General features: G+C 41.4%; 1 protein-coding gene across 1 annotated transcript in view; it reads right to left on the reverse strand.

Annotated features, from left to right (window-relative positions):
* Ero1b (endoplasmic reticulum oxidoreductase 1 beta) overlaps nt 1-13,259 on the reverse strand; it is a 39,769-nt gene extending 26,510 nt beyond the window's left edge. Inside the window, exons 1-2 of the mRNA XM_052726984.1 lie at nt 12,963-13,259; nt 2,668-2,787 (exon numbers count right to left, since the gene is read on the reverse strand). Coding sequence (XP_052582944.1) covers nt 2,668-2,787; nt 12,963-13,064 — 222 coding nt within the window. The 5' untranslated portion in view covers nt 13,065-13,259. The remainder of the gene's footprint in view (nt 1-2,667; nt 2,788-12,962) is intronic.
* Nucleotides 13,260-13,520: the final 261 nt, after the last annotated feature.

Here is a 13,520-nt window from a genome sequence, read left to right on the forward strand (position 1 = left end):
AGTTTTGGTGTGTGTTTGTATATGTATTTGTGTATGTGCCATGTGTACATGCTCATGCTTTTAAAGCTGGCCCCAAACTACCTCTCTAATCCTCCTCCTCATTCACCTGCTTCTGTGGCCTAAGCCTTCTTCTAATTCTTCAAATATACTAAGCTTACTCCTGTGTCAAAACTCTTCAGCCTACTCATTCAACTTCCCTGGAATGTTTTCCACAGATCTCACCACACTTATACTTTCACATTAGGATGGTCTTTGCTCAAATGTCACATTAGCATAAATACCATCCTTTCCTGAACATTTCATCAAAGCAAGGCTACTTATCTCTATATCCCTTACGCCGCCCCATTTATACTGTCTCCTGCTTTTTCTCTACAGCATTCACCTTACATCTGACATTACAGTTCACTGTCTATTTACTTAGTGTTTATCTCTCTAAGCAGAACCAAAGCTTTGTCTTGTTCACTGCTGTATCCACAGTACTAAGACTAGAGGCTGTCATGAAGTCATCAATGCAACCAACTGCCCAGCTGCAAAGGTGAGTGGTTGCTTCTACCTCCACTTCCTTGTTTGCTGAATCCAAGTATCTATCTGTGTGTGTGTTTGAAATCAACTTTGTTATTTTTGCCTACTTAACTTTCATTTTCCCTTCTTCTGGAAAGGTCTTATTTCTCCTTGATAAACAATGATTCCTCATGTTCCTTTGAATGGCACTGTCATCCAAAGTATACTTCCTTCTTTTGGTAAAGGTATCACATGACTACCTGGACCAATCATGATTCTCTCCTCTAGAAATCTGACTCTTGTATAAAGAACAAAAGCTACGGGAAAACAGCTCATTCAGCCCGGAAGTTGTAGGGCTGATGACACAGCTCAGTGGAACAGTGCTTGCCTAGATGCCTAACAGGTCAGATAGCCTAGATTCAACCACCACGAAGTTTTGGTGGTATCCTAAAGAGAACGGCCACTAGTGCCTGCTCCACTTTCATCTTTTCTCAAGTGTACTACTTCAGTCAGTCTTTAAATTTCGTACACTACTTAATTATTTTCTCTCTTTCTCAAACTTCTGGGTTTTTTTAGTCAACACAAGTACCCTACTTAGGATACTCAGGCCTATGATTTCTTCAGTTTAAAAATGTGGATAATAACAAAACTTCGTATGAAGAGTAAATGAGATATCTATTCATCCAAATATTCAATTCCTCAATGGAGCAGGCCTTGTATGGATACAAAAATAGAAGATGCAATCCCAAAAGGGAGGTGTACATGAGTGAGGGTTGGGACAGAGTCAGTGGCAATGTCACCTGTACACCCAATGAAGGCACAGTCTCTGACAGCACACAGGAAGTTTCTACTGCATTAGACTGAACCACATGAAGTTGGTATGTTCAACCATTTTGAAATATGAAAGTAACTTCACATGATTTTTCTAATATTATAAAGGAAACAGCTTCACATACAGTCAGTGATTTCATGCTGGAACTTAGAAGCACCTATCTTATTTGTAATGAAAGATCAGCCATAGTTTAGATACAGATTTGTCTTTGAATTCCTAACAGATTCTGTACAAAGGAGAAATGAAAGATCAGCCATAGTTTAGGTACAGATTTGTCTTTGAACTCCTAACAGATTCTGTACAAAGGAGAAACATTCACTCCTTTCTGGATATTCTTAGTATTTGTGGGCAAAGGAATTGGTTCCCAAATCTGTAATTTTCTAATTTATCTTCTTGAACAACCTACAATTGCCAAAAGACTAAAATTTTCACCCTCAAAAATATTTAAAGAGCTAAGATAATCTATTCAGAATCAAGATTAAAAAGGAAACCATGTTTAAATTTTAGAACAAACTGAAATGAAAATCAAATTATATACCAACTAAATCCTGAAAGCAAGAACAAGACCAAAGTCAAACATAGCTTTAAAATCTAGTTGTGAAATAGAGCTGTGCACACACACAGAGGACACAGACTGGAGGAACAGGGAGTGAATTATGGTCAAAGTACATGATGGACTTGAACCAAAAGGCCATCATAAAGCCCACTGTTTGGTGGATATACACTAATAATTTTTTTAATTCACTAGACTACACTTTTGGTATTTTCTCCTTAAAAATGTAAAATTGCAGTTGTTTCTCTGAGTTCTGATTGCTGACATACTTAAAAGTCTGCTACTGCCTTTTCTGGTATTTCCAGAAGGCCTAGAGACTCACTCGAGGTTAAAAACAGATTCTACAGAATTACTGCAAGGGTGTGTTCTACTTGTAGCATCACCTGGTCTGCAGCCCCCGCACGGCAGGTCAGTGACAGTCTGTTACTCTGCATTGCTTACAACACACCCATTATACAAACATGACGCCCACCTGAAGCCCGGACAGCTCAGTCAGACCACAGAACCTATGCTCACAGAGGCTGACAGTGTGGGCAACTGGAATGTCTGTAAAGGAGGAGTCTTCATGTCAAAACCAAAACTGAAAGCATGATTCCTCAAACATAGGGAGGGGGTACAGATTCTTGGTATGTAATAAAATAATTTTTCCACTATGATACTTTTATTTATTAAAGTTTCATTTTTAAAAGATTTATTTTGAAAAACATAATAAAACAAGTCACATTTGCTGACAACTATATAGAAGTCTTTGGATTAACAGAATTAAAATTTTCCACCTTACCTTGTAATAACGAAAATAGTCTCGTTCTTGTAACTTTTGTAATTTGGGGAAGATTTTGTAGGTGTTGAAGTTATCAATGCTGTCAATGTCACACAAGCAATCATCCAGAACTCCAGTCACCTAGAACGTACATATGTATAAGATACAAGATATACAAATCACTAATGTTTTAAATCTAGTCTATTATATTAAAAGAATTCATTCAAGTTGGCCAGTTTTACTGATTAAGATTCATAACATTAGGGCCAATTAAATGGCCTAGTGGGTAAAAAGTGCTTGCTGCCAAGTCTGACGAGCTGAATTCAATCTCCCTCCACAGAGGGGAAGGCAGGAACTGACTCTTGAACTTATCCTGTGACTTCTGTATACATGCCATGCCACGTGTGTACTCAGCCCCCAACACATACACAAAATAACTACTGTAAAAACTACTTTTAAGATTCATGACATTAAAGCAGTCATTTTTTAACTATGGCAGTTGAATATAAAAAACAACCACAAAACCCAAGAAAGTTACATATATCTACTTTGAAATACCAAACCTTTTAGGGCTCCAAATGGAAGATACTTCTGCCTTTCCTCTGCCTAAACACCAATAAAAATGCAAGGAGCCACTGGATTCCAGACTAACTTAGAAGCCACAGTGTAATGCCACTGCTGAGACCACCTGCATCTTTCCTCTAGGCTGTCACTTATGTGCCAGGCATGGAGTTAAGAGCTTTAGTATGTCACCTCATCTACTCTTTAAAACTATCCTGAAAATAAGGAAATTATGGTTTAACAAGCTTACATTGATTGTTTTACATACCTACAGAACTTAACTCCCAAATCTACCAGGCTTTAAAGTCTGTATCCATGAATCCAAGAAGAGAAACAGGTATATAAGAGGTAAATTCTAAGTCCAAAAAATTCCCAAAGACATTCTTCAGCTTTATTAAAAATGACTCTCAATGTGTGTGTGTATATATATATGTGCACAACTTGAATTAATGCCGGGAGAAGTCTCCTGAGTAAAAAACAGCATCCCCCAAAGTTACATGCTATGGTTCCATGTACAGAACATTCTGAAAAGTTTTAGAAATGGTGAAAAGTGTGCTGGTCTCCAGGGCTTAGAGACTAGGTAGGGATAAGAGCTGAAGTGGGAACAAGATAGTGTGGTAATGCAAGGCAATACAGACACTAAGATGGTTCAGCAGGTAAAAACACTTATCCCCCAAGCCTGACGACCCTGGATCCCACGGTGGAAAGGAAGAACCAATTCCCAAAAGTTGTCATCTGACGTCCACATGTGTCCGTATCCACAGGTGGATTGTGCACATATTGTGCAGGTGTGAGCGCACACACACACACACACACACACACACACACACACACACACACACACACACACACGAGATGATGATAATGATGTGGGGAGGAGGATAGGAGCAGCATAGATGATTGAAGTGATTAACCTGATCCATATTTTCCCTGTGGTGGTGAATGCACAAAACTGCAATGTAATAAAAATGTGAATACATCCAAATAATGGACACAGATTCGGGAAATACTAAAGCATCCTGCAATGGCAACATCCTGTTTATAACTCTGTACTATATCTTTACAAGATGTTACCATTGTGATAACTTGGTAAAGGGAACACAGCACTTCTCTGTATTATTTCCTACACTTGCAACTATCTCAGTTCAAGGTTTTCATTAAAAACAGGTACAGGACTCTGCCCATTAAAGGTTCTATTCATGAAGTCCTTGGATGGAAGGAGACACACAAGCAGTGAACGGAAGTAGAAGTCCTAGCCAATCCTTTTTCTTTCCCTGAGTGGAAGTGTCTCTTTCAACTTCCTCCCTCATGGAGGCAGCAATGTTACCTTTACATAAAGAACAAGGGTTAGTTGTCCAGCATTTCAGCTCTGGAATTCTACACTTACCATCCTTCTTCCTAGAATCCTCTTACTAACTCCCAAATTCCATTGCACTTCTAGGTTCTCAAGCAACACACACACACACAGAGCTGTTTTTAAAATACTTTTTCTAAGTCAGGTACGGTGGCTGTCTTAGTAAGGGTTTATTGCTGTGAAGAGACACCATGGCAACTCTTTTTTTTTTGTTTTTTGTTTTTTTGTTTTGTTTTGTTTTGTTTTGAGACAGGGTTTCTCTGTGTAGCTTTGGAGCCTGTCTTGGAACTCACTCTGTAGACCAGGCTGGCCTCAAACTCACAGAGATCCATCTGCCTCTACCTCCTGAGTGCTGGGATTAAAGACGTGTGCCACCACCGCCTGGCCATGGCAACTCTTATAAAGGAAAACATTTAATTGGGGCTGGCTTACAGTTTCAGAGGTTTAGTCTACTGTCATCATGGAAGGCAGTGCTGGAGAAGAAGCTGAGATTTCTACATCTTGATCCACAGCAGCAGAAAGAGAAACTGTCACACTGGGTGTGGCTTGAGCATATATGAGACCTCAAAGCCTGCCTCCACACAGACACACTTCCTCCAACAAGGCCACACCTACTAACAGTGCCACTCCCGATGGGTCAAGCATGTAAACACTTGAGTCTATGGGGACCATACCTATTCAAACTACCACTATGGCACATGCCTCTAATTCCAGCACTTGGGAAGCAGAGGCAGGCAGACATATTCTAATTGGTCTTAATAATAAAAACCCAGAGTCAGATATTAGGATAAATGTTGAAAGATCAGTAAAAGAGCCAGCCACTAGAGAGACTTCTTAACCTCTATCTAATCCTCAGCTAGAAAGAAGTGGAGCTCCTGTCTCCACCCTGCCTTATCACTTCCTCTCTCTGCCCTGCCTTATCACTTCCTGTCTCCACCTCCCAAGTGCTGGCATTAAAGGTTATGTGACACCACTGTCTGGCCTCTAGTGGCTAGCTCCTCACTCTGATCTCCAGGCAAGATTTATTTGTTAAAGCACACAGATCTTTGAGTTTGAGGCCAGCCTGGTCTACAAAGTGAGTTCCAAGACAGCCAGGATTACACAAAGAAACACTGCCTCCCCACCCCAAAATAAAACAAACAACAAACCTTTTAAAGTAAGTGCTCTTTCTTAGTAATTTTTTTAAACTGAAAACTTTTGGTTTGTAAACCATCATACTTCTAAGTATTTTCAGGGGTTGGAAAGATGGCTCAATCAGCAAAATGCCTGCCACACAAGCATAAAAGCCTAAATTCAGATCCCCAACACTTACATAAAAAGCTGGGGAGGCCGGGCGGTGGTGGCTCGTGCCTTTAATCCCAGCACTCGGGAGGCAGAGCCAGGCGGATCTCTGTGAGTTCGAGGCCAGCCTGGGCTACCGAGTGAGTTCCAGGAAAGGCGCAAAGCTACACAGAGAAACCCTGTCTCGAAAAACCAAAAAAAAAAAAAAAAAAAAAGCTGGGGAGACAGCACTAAGGAGGCGGAGACTGAGGATCCCTGGGCCTTGCTGGTCAGCCTGTACAATTGAATTGATGAGTTCCAACTTCATCAAGACTGTCTCAAAAAAATAAGGTGGAGAGAGATTGATGGCACCTGATGTCAACTTCTAGCCTCCACATGCATGTATGCACATGCACAAAAGCCATTTTCATTGTGAGAAGTATAAACTGCTGTTAATACATATCTGTAACTTTTAAAGACTATTCAGATAAACCCTGTGTGCCACCAAACGTTTGAAATGTAAATGTGAATATTGCCCACATCCTTGAAGTTCCTTCTCAATTACATCTACCTAAAAGGTTAAAATAAAGCTTACGGTTGTAACCAATTTTCTTTGTATGCATCCCTAAATAGTATACTCACAATTCCTCTGTTTTTTAATATCAGTATCATTTCCTTTCAATTCTCCACATGGTGCTACTTTTGCTAACATTTTACTTTGGCATTGTCTATAATGGTAAGTTTTACTTACAGCTGGCTCATTTACTTTCCCTGTTGGAAATAGTGCTTTATAATATGAAAAAATCACAGCTTATCTATTCTATTTTGCTCCATGCAGAAGGAAGAACATCCCAGGGTATGCAAGTCCTGATTCCTAAGATACTATTCCACAAATCTAATCTTTTTGTTGTTGTTTTTATTGTTTTATTTTGTTTTTCAAGACACAGTTTCTCTGTGTAGCCTTGGTTATCCTGGAACTTGCTCTGTAGACCAGGCTGACCTTGAACGCAGAGATTCACCTGCCTCTGCCTTCTGAGTGCTGGGATTAAAGGTGTGCACCATCACTTCCCAGCTCACAAACTTAATCTTAAGAGGATATTATTTTGCCAGGTGGTGGTAGTGCACGTCTTTAATCCCAGCACTCGGGAAGCAGAGGCAGGTGGACCTCTGTGAGTTCGAGGCCAGCCTGGTCTACAAAGTGAGTTCCAGGCCAGCCAGGACTGCTTCACAGAGAAACCTTGTCTCAGGGAAAAAGAAAAAAGAAAAAAGGATATTATTTTACAAAGCAAGAGGCTTTAAAGATGTGACGGGGACAGGTAAGATCGCTCAGTGGGTTAAGGATGCTTGCCGGGCAAGCATGGTTACTTGAGTTTGATCCCTGGAATCCATTGCAAAGTTGGAAACAACCAATTCCTCTGATCTCTACATGCATGCTGTGCAAGCAAGCAAGTGCACACACACACACTAAAAATTTTAAAAAGTAAAATTTAAAGATGTGATTAAGGATCTTAAGACATGAAGATTATACTGGATTACTCAAGGGAAACCAATAGAGTTAACAGATTTTTTTTTATCAGGAGAAGGCAGGAGAAATTTGAAGAGGATGCAGTACCAACATTGAAGATACCGGAAGAAGTCACAAGCCAAAGATAAAGATGCCTTTAGAAGCTTGGCAGAAGCACAAACAGTTCCCATCTATACCCTCCAGGGCTCCCACCTTGTTGTCATAATTTTAGCACTGTAAAACTCAATTTCAGATTTTTGGCCTTCAAAATTATAAGATTAAAAAAATTATATTGTTTTTAATGACTAAACTGTGGAGATTTGTTATAGCAGCAAACAGGAAACAAATGTATTCCATATTGATTATAAATTAGGCTAAAGAACAAAGGTACACATCCATCTTTGTACATATATCTTGGATACATGTGCAAGACTTTCTCAAGGTGATAATCTCAGGTGTAAAACTGCTTTAAGTACACATTCAGCTTTATAGGTGAACAGCAGGCTGACTTCCAAAGTTTTTACATTAGGTCAGTATCTCACCACCAAAGATCAGGAGTAATGTTGAGCCATGCCCTCCTGAATATTTAATATTTATCTACGGTTTAATTTTTACCAATCAAGAAAGCACAAAAAGGTATGAGGGAGTAGTGGATTTGTCCTAATGAGGTACTACATTCATTTCTTCCTAATTCTGAAGTTTGAGATGCTTGTTATCCAAATGTAAATGCTGGAAAATAAAAAACTGGATATGGTGATCTAGAACTGAGGTTTCTTGTGTTCAGTTATAAACCTGAGACTCAGGTATAGCTGGTTTATTTATTTATTTATTATTTATTAATTATTTATTTATTATTAATTTATTAATTTATTTTTTATCTATCTATCTATCTATCTATCTGTTTGTTTGTTTGTTTATTTATTTATTTATTTATTTATTTGGGTGCTTTGTCAGCATGTACATCTGCACACCAGAAGAGGGCATCAGGCAGTTGTGAGTTGCCATGTGGGTGCTGGGAATTGCACTCAGGACCTTTGGAACAGCAGTGACTGCTCAACCACTGAGCCATCTCCCCAGCCCATAGCTGGGTTTTCAAACCAAACATCCAGATAAGATGAACAAGAAAGACACAAACCCTGAGGCTCAAATGACCAGTGATCAAGGGCAGAGGAGAAACAAGGCAAGTGTTGTAAGATGGACTAGCCCACTACAGAGGAAGTCAACCAGGAAAGTTAGCATCCTGGATACCAAAAGAAGTAAGTACTTTAAAAGAGTAAGGGTTGAGCTGTGGGGAAAAAGTTCTGCTGACAGGTAAACCTGAGGTCTGAGAACTATTATAGTCTTAGCTACAAAGACAATGGTAACCTTGACAAGAGAGAGCAGTTTCAGGGTAGTAGTCTGACTGTAATGAACAGGCTAAGTAAAACAAGAAGAATAAAATAGGCTAAACAGAACAGGAGCAATAAAAACAACTCGGGAATTTTTCTAGATACAGAATTTAAAAAGGAGGAGGGGGTAGCTCAATCACTAATATGCTTGGTGAGGACCAGAGTTCAATACCAAGAACCCAAGATCATAGGATTGACAGTAACCACTCATTGGGGGAAGAAAAAAATTAAAGACCTGGAGAGATAGAAGACAGGAAGGGAACCGTACCCTTGAGTGGGAAAGAAGAAATGGCCCTAATATACATTATAAAGAGCACAAATGGCTCCTCTGTGGTTGTAACCAACACAGTCACAACAGCTGGCAGAGACCAGTAAATGGATGACTCTGTGGCACTTCTCTTTTGTTAGGCATGGAGCTGACAGGGCAGAGGGGCAGATGATGAAGGATTAAGTGGAAAAATATGTAATTTAAATTTCTTCAGCTGGGTGTAATCAGCTATTTAATCCATCTTTTGAGTTTCAAATTTTACTTTTTCTTTCTTTTTTTCTTTTTTAGAGTGTGTGGGGGGGCAGAGTCTCAAGTAGCTCAGGCTAAGAAGGAACCAGCTAGCCAGGTGGCAGTGGCGCATGTCTTTAATCCCTGCATTTAGGAGGCAGAGCCAGGCAGATCTCTGTGAGTTCGAGGCCAGCGTGGTCTACAGAGTGAGATCCAGGACAGACACCAAAACTACACAGAGAAACCCTGTAAAAAAGAAGGAATCAGCTACTTAACTGAGACTAACCTTGAATTTATGACCCTGTCTCCTACCTCTTGAGAGGGATTATTGGTGCATATCACCACACTTGGTTTACATTTTACTTTGAAAACTTCAGTTTCATTATTTTTAATATTTTGATCTTTCTTTTAAATCTGTTTTTTTCAGACTTCTATGTGTTTTTTATTTGAATACATTAAAACTTATATTAAATTACTTACGTAAAAAATTTCAGAACCTAAAGTCACTTACTGTCTCCAGTGTTTCCACTATGGATGTTCCTCAACTTCCCATGAGAAACCTCCCCCAATAAGCCCACTAAAACAAAAATATCAAATGGAAGTGCAGCCAAGACACACAACCTGGCATACATCATAGCTCAGAAACACGGGAGACAACTTGGGGAGAACAAGCTGTTTACCCTTGTGTCGGCATAGCTGACGGAGAACTGTGGCTTACTGTATCTGTTCAGCATTAAAGCGCACAGCTAGTCAGAGAAAACAAAAATCAAAATACGAAGCAGTTTCTACTGAGCAGATAAACTTTCTAACATCTGTAAAGTTAAAAAAAAAAATACTGTAAGTCCAAGCATCTTAACACAGGGGCTACCCGTATCTGATCACAGCATTCTCTTGCCTTGCAGTTTCGCGATTACTTTTTTGGGCACACTGCTAGCTGTTTATTCCACTGAACACTATCTCTGGAAAAAAAACAACTTAAGTCCTTAAGCTGAAAAATACTCTCTTCTAGGAGGAACAGGCATTTGCTTTCTCTGGTAACCTGGGTACATGAACCTGGGCTTGCTGTGAATTCAACTTCCGGCCGAAGCTTATCCTAGCACAAGCGGTACGAACTTGGCCTGCAAAGGCACGTGAGGGCCGCTCACAGTCGCAGGGTCTCCACTGAGTTTTCATCCCTTTCTTCTAGCAAGTTCTTTTACTTTCACCTTACACCAAGGATGTAGCTCTCTGGGGTCCAGGTTTTGTGGTGGGGCCTTACATTCTCCCAGCTTAGGGAAGACACTGGTGTAAGTTCTTGCCAATTCCACCCCACAAAGCTGTGAGACTAGAAGCTTGATCTTCGGGGTTTAAAAGAAACCCTCAGGGTAATGGAACAGTTACACTCACTGAGTCCCACATTTCCGACTTCCATTTGGTGGGGCTGTGTGCTTCTCGATTTTTTATGCCACTGCAGACAGGCATTTTAAAGGATTTCAAATATATCTGACTGAAATGCCTTTACAGGAAAACTGTATGTAACATGCCATGAATCACATTTGCATTTCATTTATAAGAAAATGGGGCATGAGATATACAAATGAACATCCTTTCACATGGTCAAAAATATTTTCCTGCTTTCAATATAGAAGGCAAAGTACCTATTTCCTTAAATGACTTTCTTATGAACAGAGGGGTTTTTCAAAAATTCTAATTTCTTCCCTTTATCTTTACTGGTTTTTTTTTTTTTCTTTCTACCAAGTTTAGGATACATGAGAAGTTTAAAAAAAAATACTGTCTTAGTTCCACTTTCTGATTTTCTGGTCTCTGCTTCTCTATACTCTGAAGCAAGCATGCCAATTTGTAAATACTGTGTCGAGCAGAAGGGACTACATTAGGGCCCTAGTTTATGTCACTTAACAAGTCAATTAAGCTCTCTGAACTTCACTTACCACAGCCTTACATTTGAGATATGTACCAAACAAAATATATAATTAAGCACGTTACAGGTTAAGGTGAAATCTAAAAAATGTTATTAAAGACTATATTAGAAAGTATCACTGGGAAACAAAACATACATACACTTCTGTAGCCTGTTTAGTGCAGCGATACTTTGAAATGCACAAATATTTAATTGCTGAACTATATATAGTCATTTGTATATAAGGAAATAGAATTACAGGTGCATTATAAACCACTAATAAGTATGATTATTGGTAGCTGGAGAAACCTTAAGTGAAGCTTCTAGACTGGTGATAAAGTATGCAATTAATATACAACATATATTAAGCAAGAAAATAAGAAATCAGACTTTATGAAAACATCTAATGTAAATTCCACTCAAACCAAACAAAACTAGTAATTAGAAAATAATTTTGCCACTGACAGCCTGGGAAATTTATTTTTGCTAAGTCTAGAAAATACATCCAGAATTCTATCATAGTGTTTTCCAAGCCAAGCTAAGATGCAGTGGGGGAAAAAAACTGTATTACAGATACTTGCAAGGCTTGTTTAAAATGCTGATTCCTTGCTCAGTTCCAGATGGAATCAGAATATACCGAAGGGGTCAGAGAACCTCCATGTTCAATAAAGAGTTTCTTTTCCTTTCCCTTTCTCCTTCCTTTTTCTCTGCTTAATTCATTGTTTAGTTTTTTTGAGAGAGGGTCTTTCTATGCAGTCCTGGCTAGTCTGGAACTTGGCATGTAGCCCAGGCTAGGGTCCAACCTGTGGCAATTCTCTTTTTTTTTTGTTTTGTTTTGTTTTTGCCTCCTGAGTGCTGGGGTTACAGGTGTGTACCACTGTTCCCAGATGCTGCTTCTATTTTTATCAAATTATTCATTTAAGGAGCACTCACATAAACAGGAACAGAATATTCAAGCATTCTAGGATTTAGTGCTGGGCATTATAACATCAAGAACGAAGTCGGAAAAACATGTTTACACGGTTACCCTCATAGTTACCATCATTTTTTTTTCTTAGCAATGAGTGCTAATTGCTTCAAACTGCATGCCCCCTCATTACCAGGCCATCTGAGACACTTTTGTTTTGCTTCGTTTTGGCTCTTTGAGCTAACACTTTGCAGCAGGTGCAGACAAGATGCAGCAGCATCTGGCAACCTAGTCAAATCTTACTCACCTAAAAAAGCAACAAACCTATCTCCAAGGCAAGAGGCTGTGATCAGCTAACCCTTGGTTTTCTAGCATATAGAGAACGGTACAGTAATATCTGCCTCATCGAGGCAACCCCAAAGTCCAACGGACTCTCCAGCCAGCAAGCCTCACTATAGACTTAGAGGCCCACAGTCAGGGCCCAGACCCTCCGAATGTCGTTAGGTGGGCTTACCTGGCGATGCCACTTTGCATACGTAGGACAGGTGCGTAATAAAGTGGGTAAAGCCTGACAATCTCTAGTACACAAGTTCAAGGAAGTGAAGTCCTGTCCCCCTCTAGTCCTCTCAGGAAGAGGGTGGAGAGCCTGTCATCTCCAGAGGGAAAGGTGTCAGAGGTTTCTATCCCCCTCTTGCTCTAGACACCGCGGTTTTTCTCCCCGTCACCATCACAATGATAAAGCCGCTAGCGCTTACTGGCCGTCACCATCTTCCTCTTCCGTCTGCCTCCGCCACGCGTGTCGCGTCCCCGCGCCAGCCGCGCTTTACAGACGTTTCCCGCACTAGCCGGTGCGGTTCTCTCCGTCTCTGGCCGGCCACTCGCACCTGCACCTCGGCCTCTCGGCGACGCCGGCGCGGCCCGTCCCCCGCCGCCCGCCCCTCGGGCTTACCTGGGTCTTGACGAGACTTGGGAGGAAGCTCAGGGTGACCAGTAATTGCACGGCGGCCGCCGCCCCCTGCCCGGCGACGGCCCGGCGGAACCCCGGACTCATGGTGACCTCGGCCGCTCAGAGCTGGGGAAAGGCGGGCCGCTGCGACGACGACGGCCGGAGGCAGTGCCCGGGAACCGGGAGCCTCCAGGACCCGAGGTCTGCGCGCCGGCCTCACGATGGGAAGGAAGACTCTACCGTTCCCAGCAGCAGCGACTGATGTACCAGTGCTGCGCGCCCCCGCTTCATCCCAGGAGGCCCCGCCCCCGGCGTCCTCAGTTGTGATCACGCCCTCTGTGCAAAGCCTTCTGGGAGTTGTAGTCCCGACATCCCCGTGAGGCCCCCCCACAACGGGAAGGCCTTGAAAATGGAGAACTACAGGCTCGGAGGTCGCTCTGCCTCCCTGAGGCGGGGCTCCGCGGCGGCCAATGAGGCGGGACCACGAGGGCTCCAAAACACCCAAGAGCGGGCGGGAGACTTGGTACTGTTTTAGGGGTTGGCGGTGGCGGCGAAGCATCG

This window comes from Peromyscus californicus, unplaced genomic scaffold (assembly GCF_007827085.1).
Source record: "Peromyscus californicus insignis strain IS unplaced genomic scaffold, ASM782708v3 Scaffold_8__1_contigs__length_139910024, whole genome shotgun sequence".
Taxonomy (NCBI): domain Eukaryota; kingdom Metazoa; phylum Chordata; class Mammalia; order Rodentia; family Cricetidae; genus Peromyscus; species Peromyscus californicus.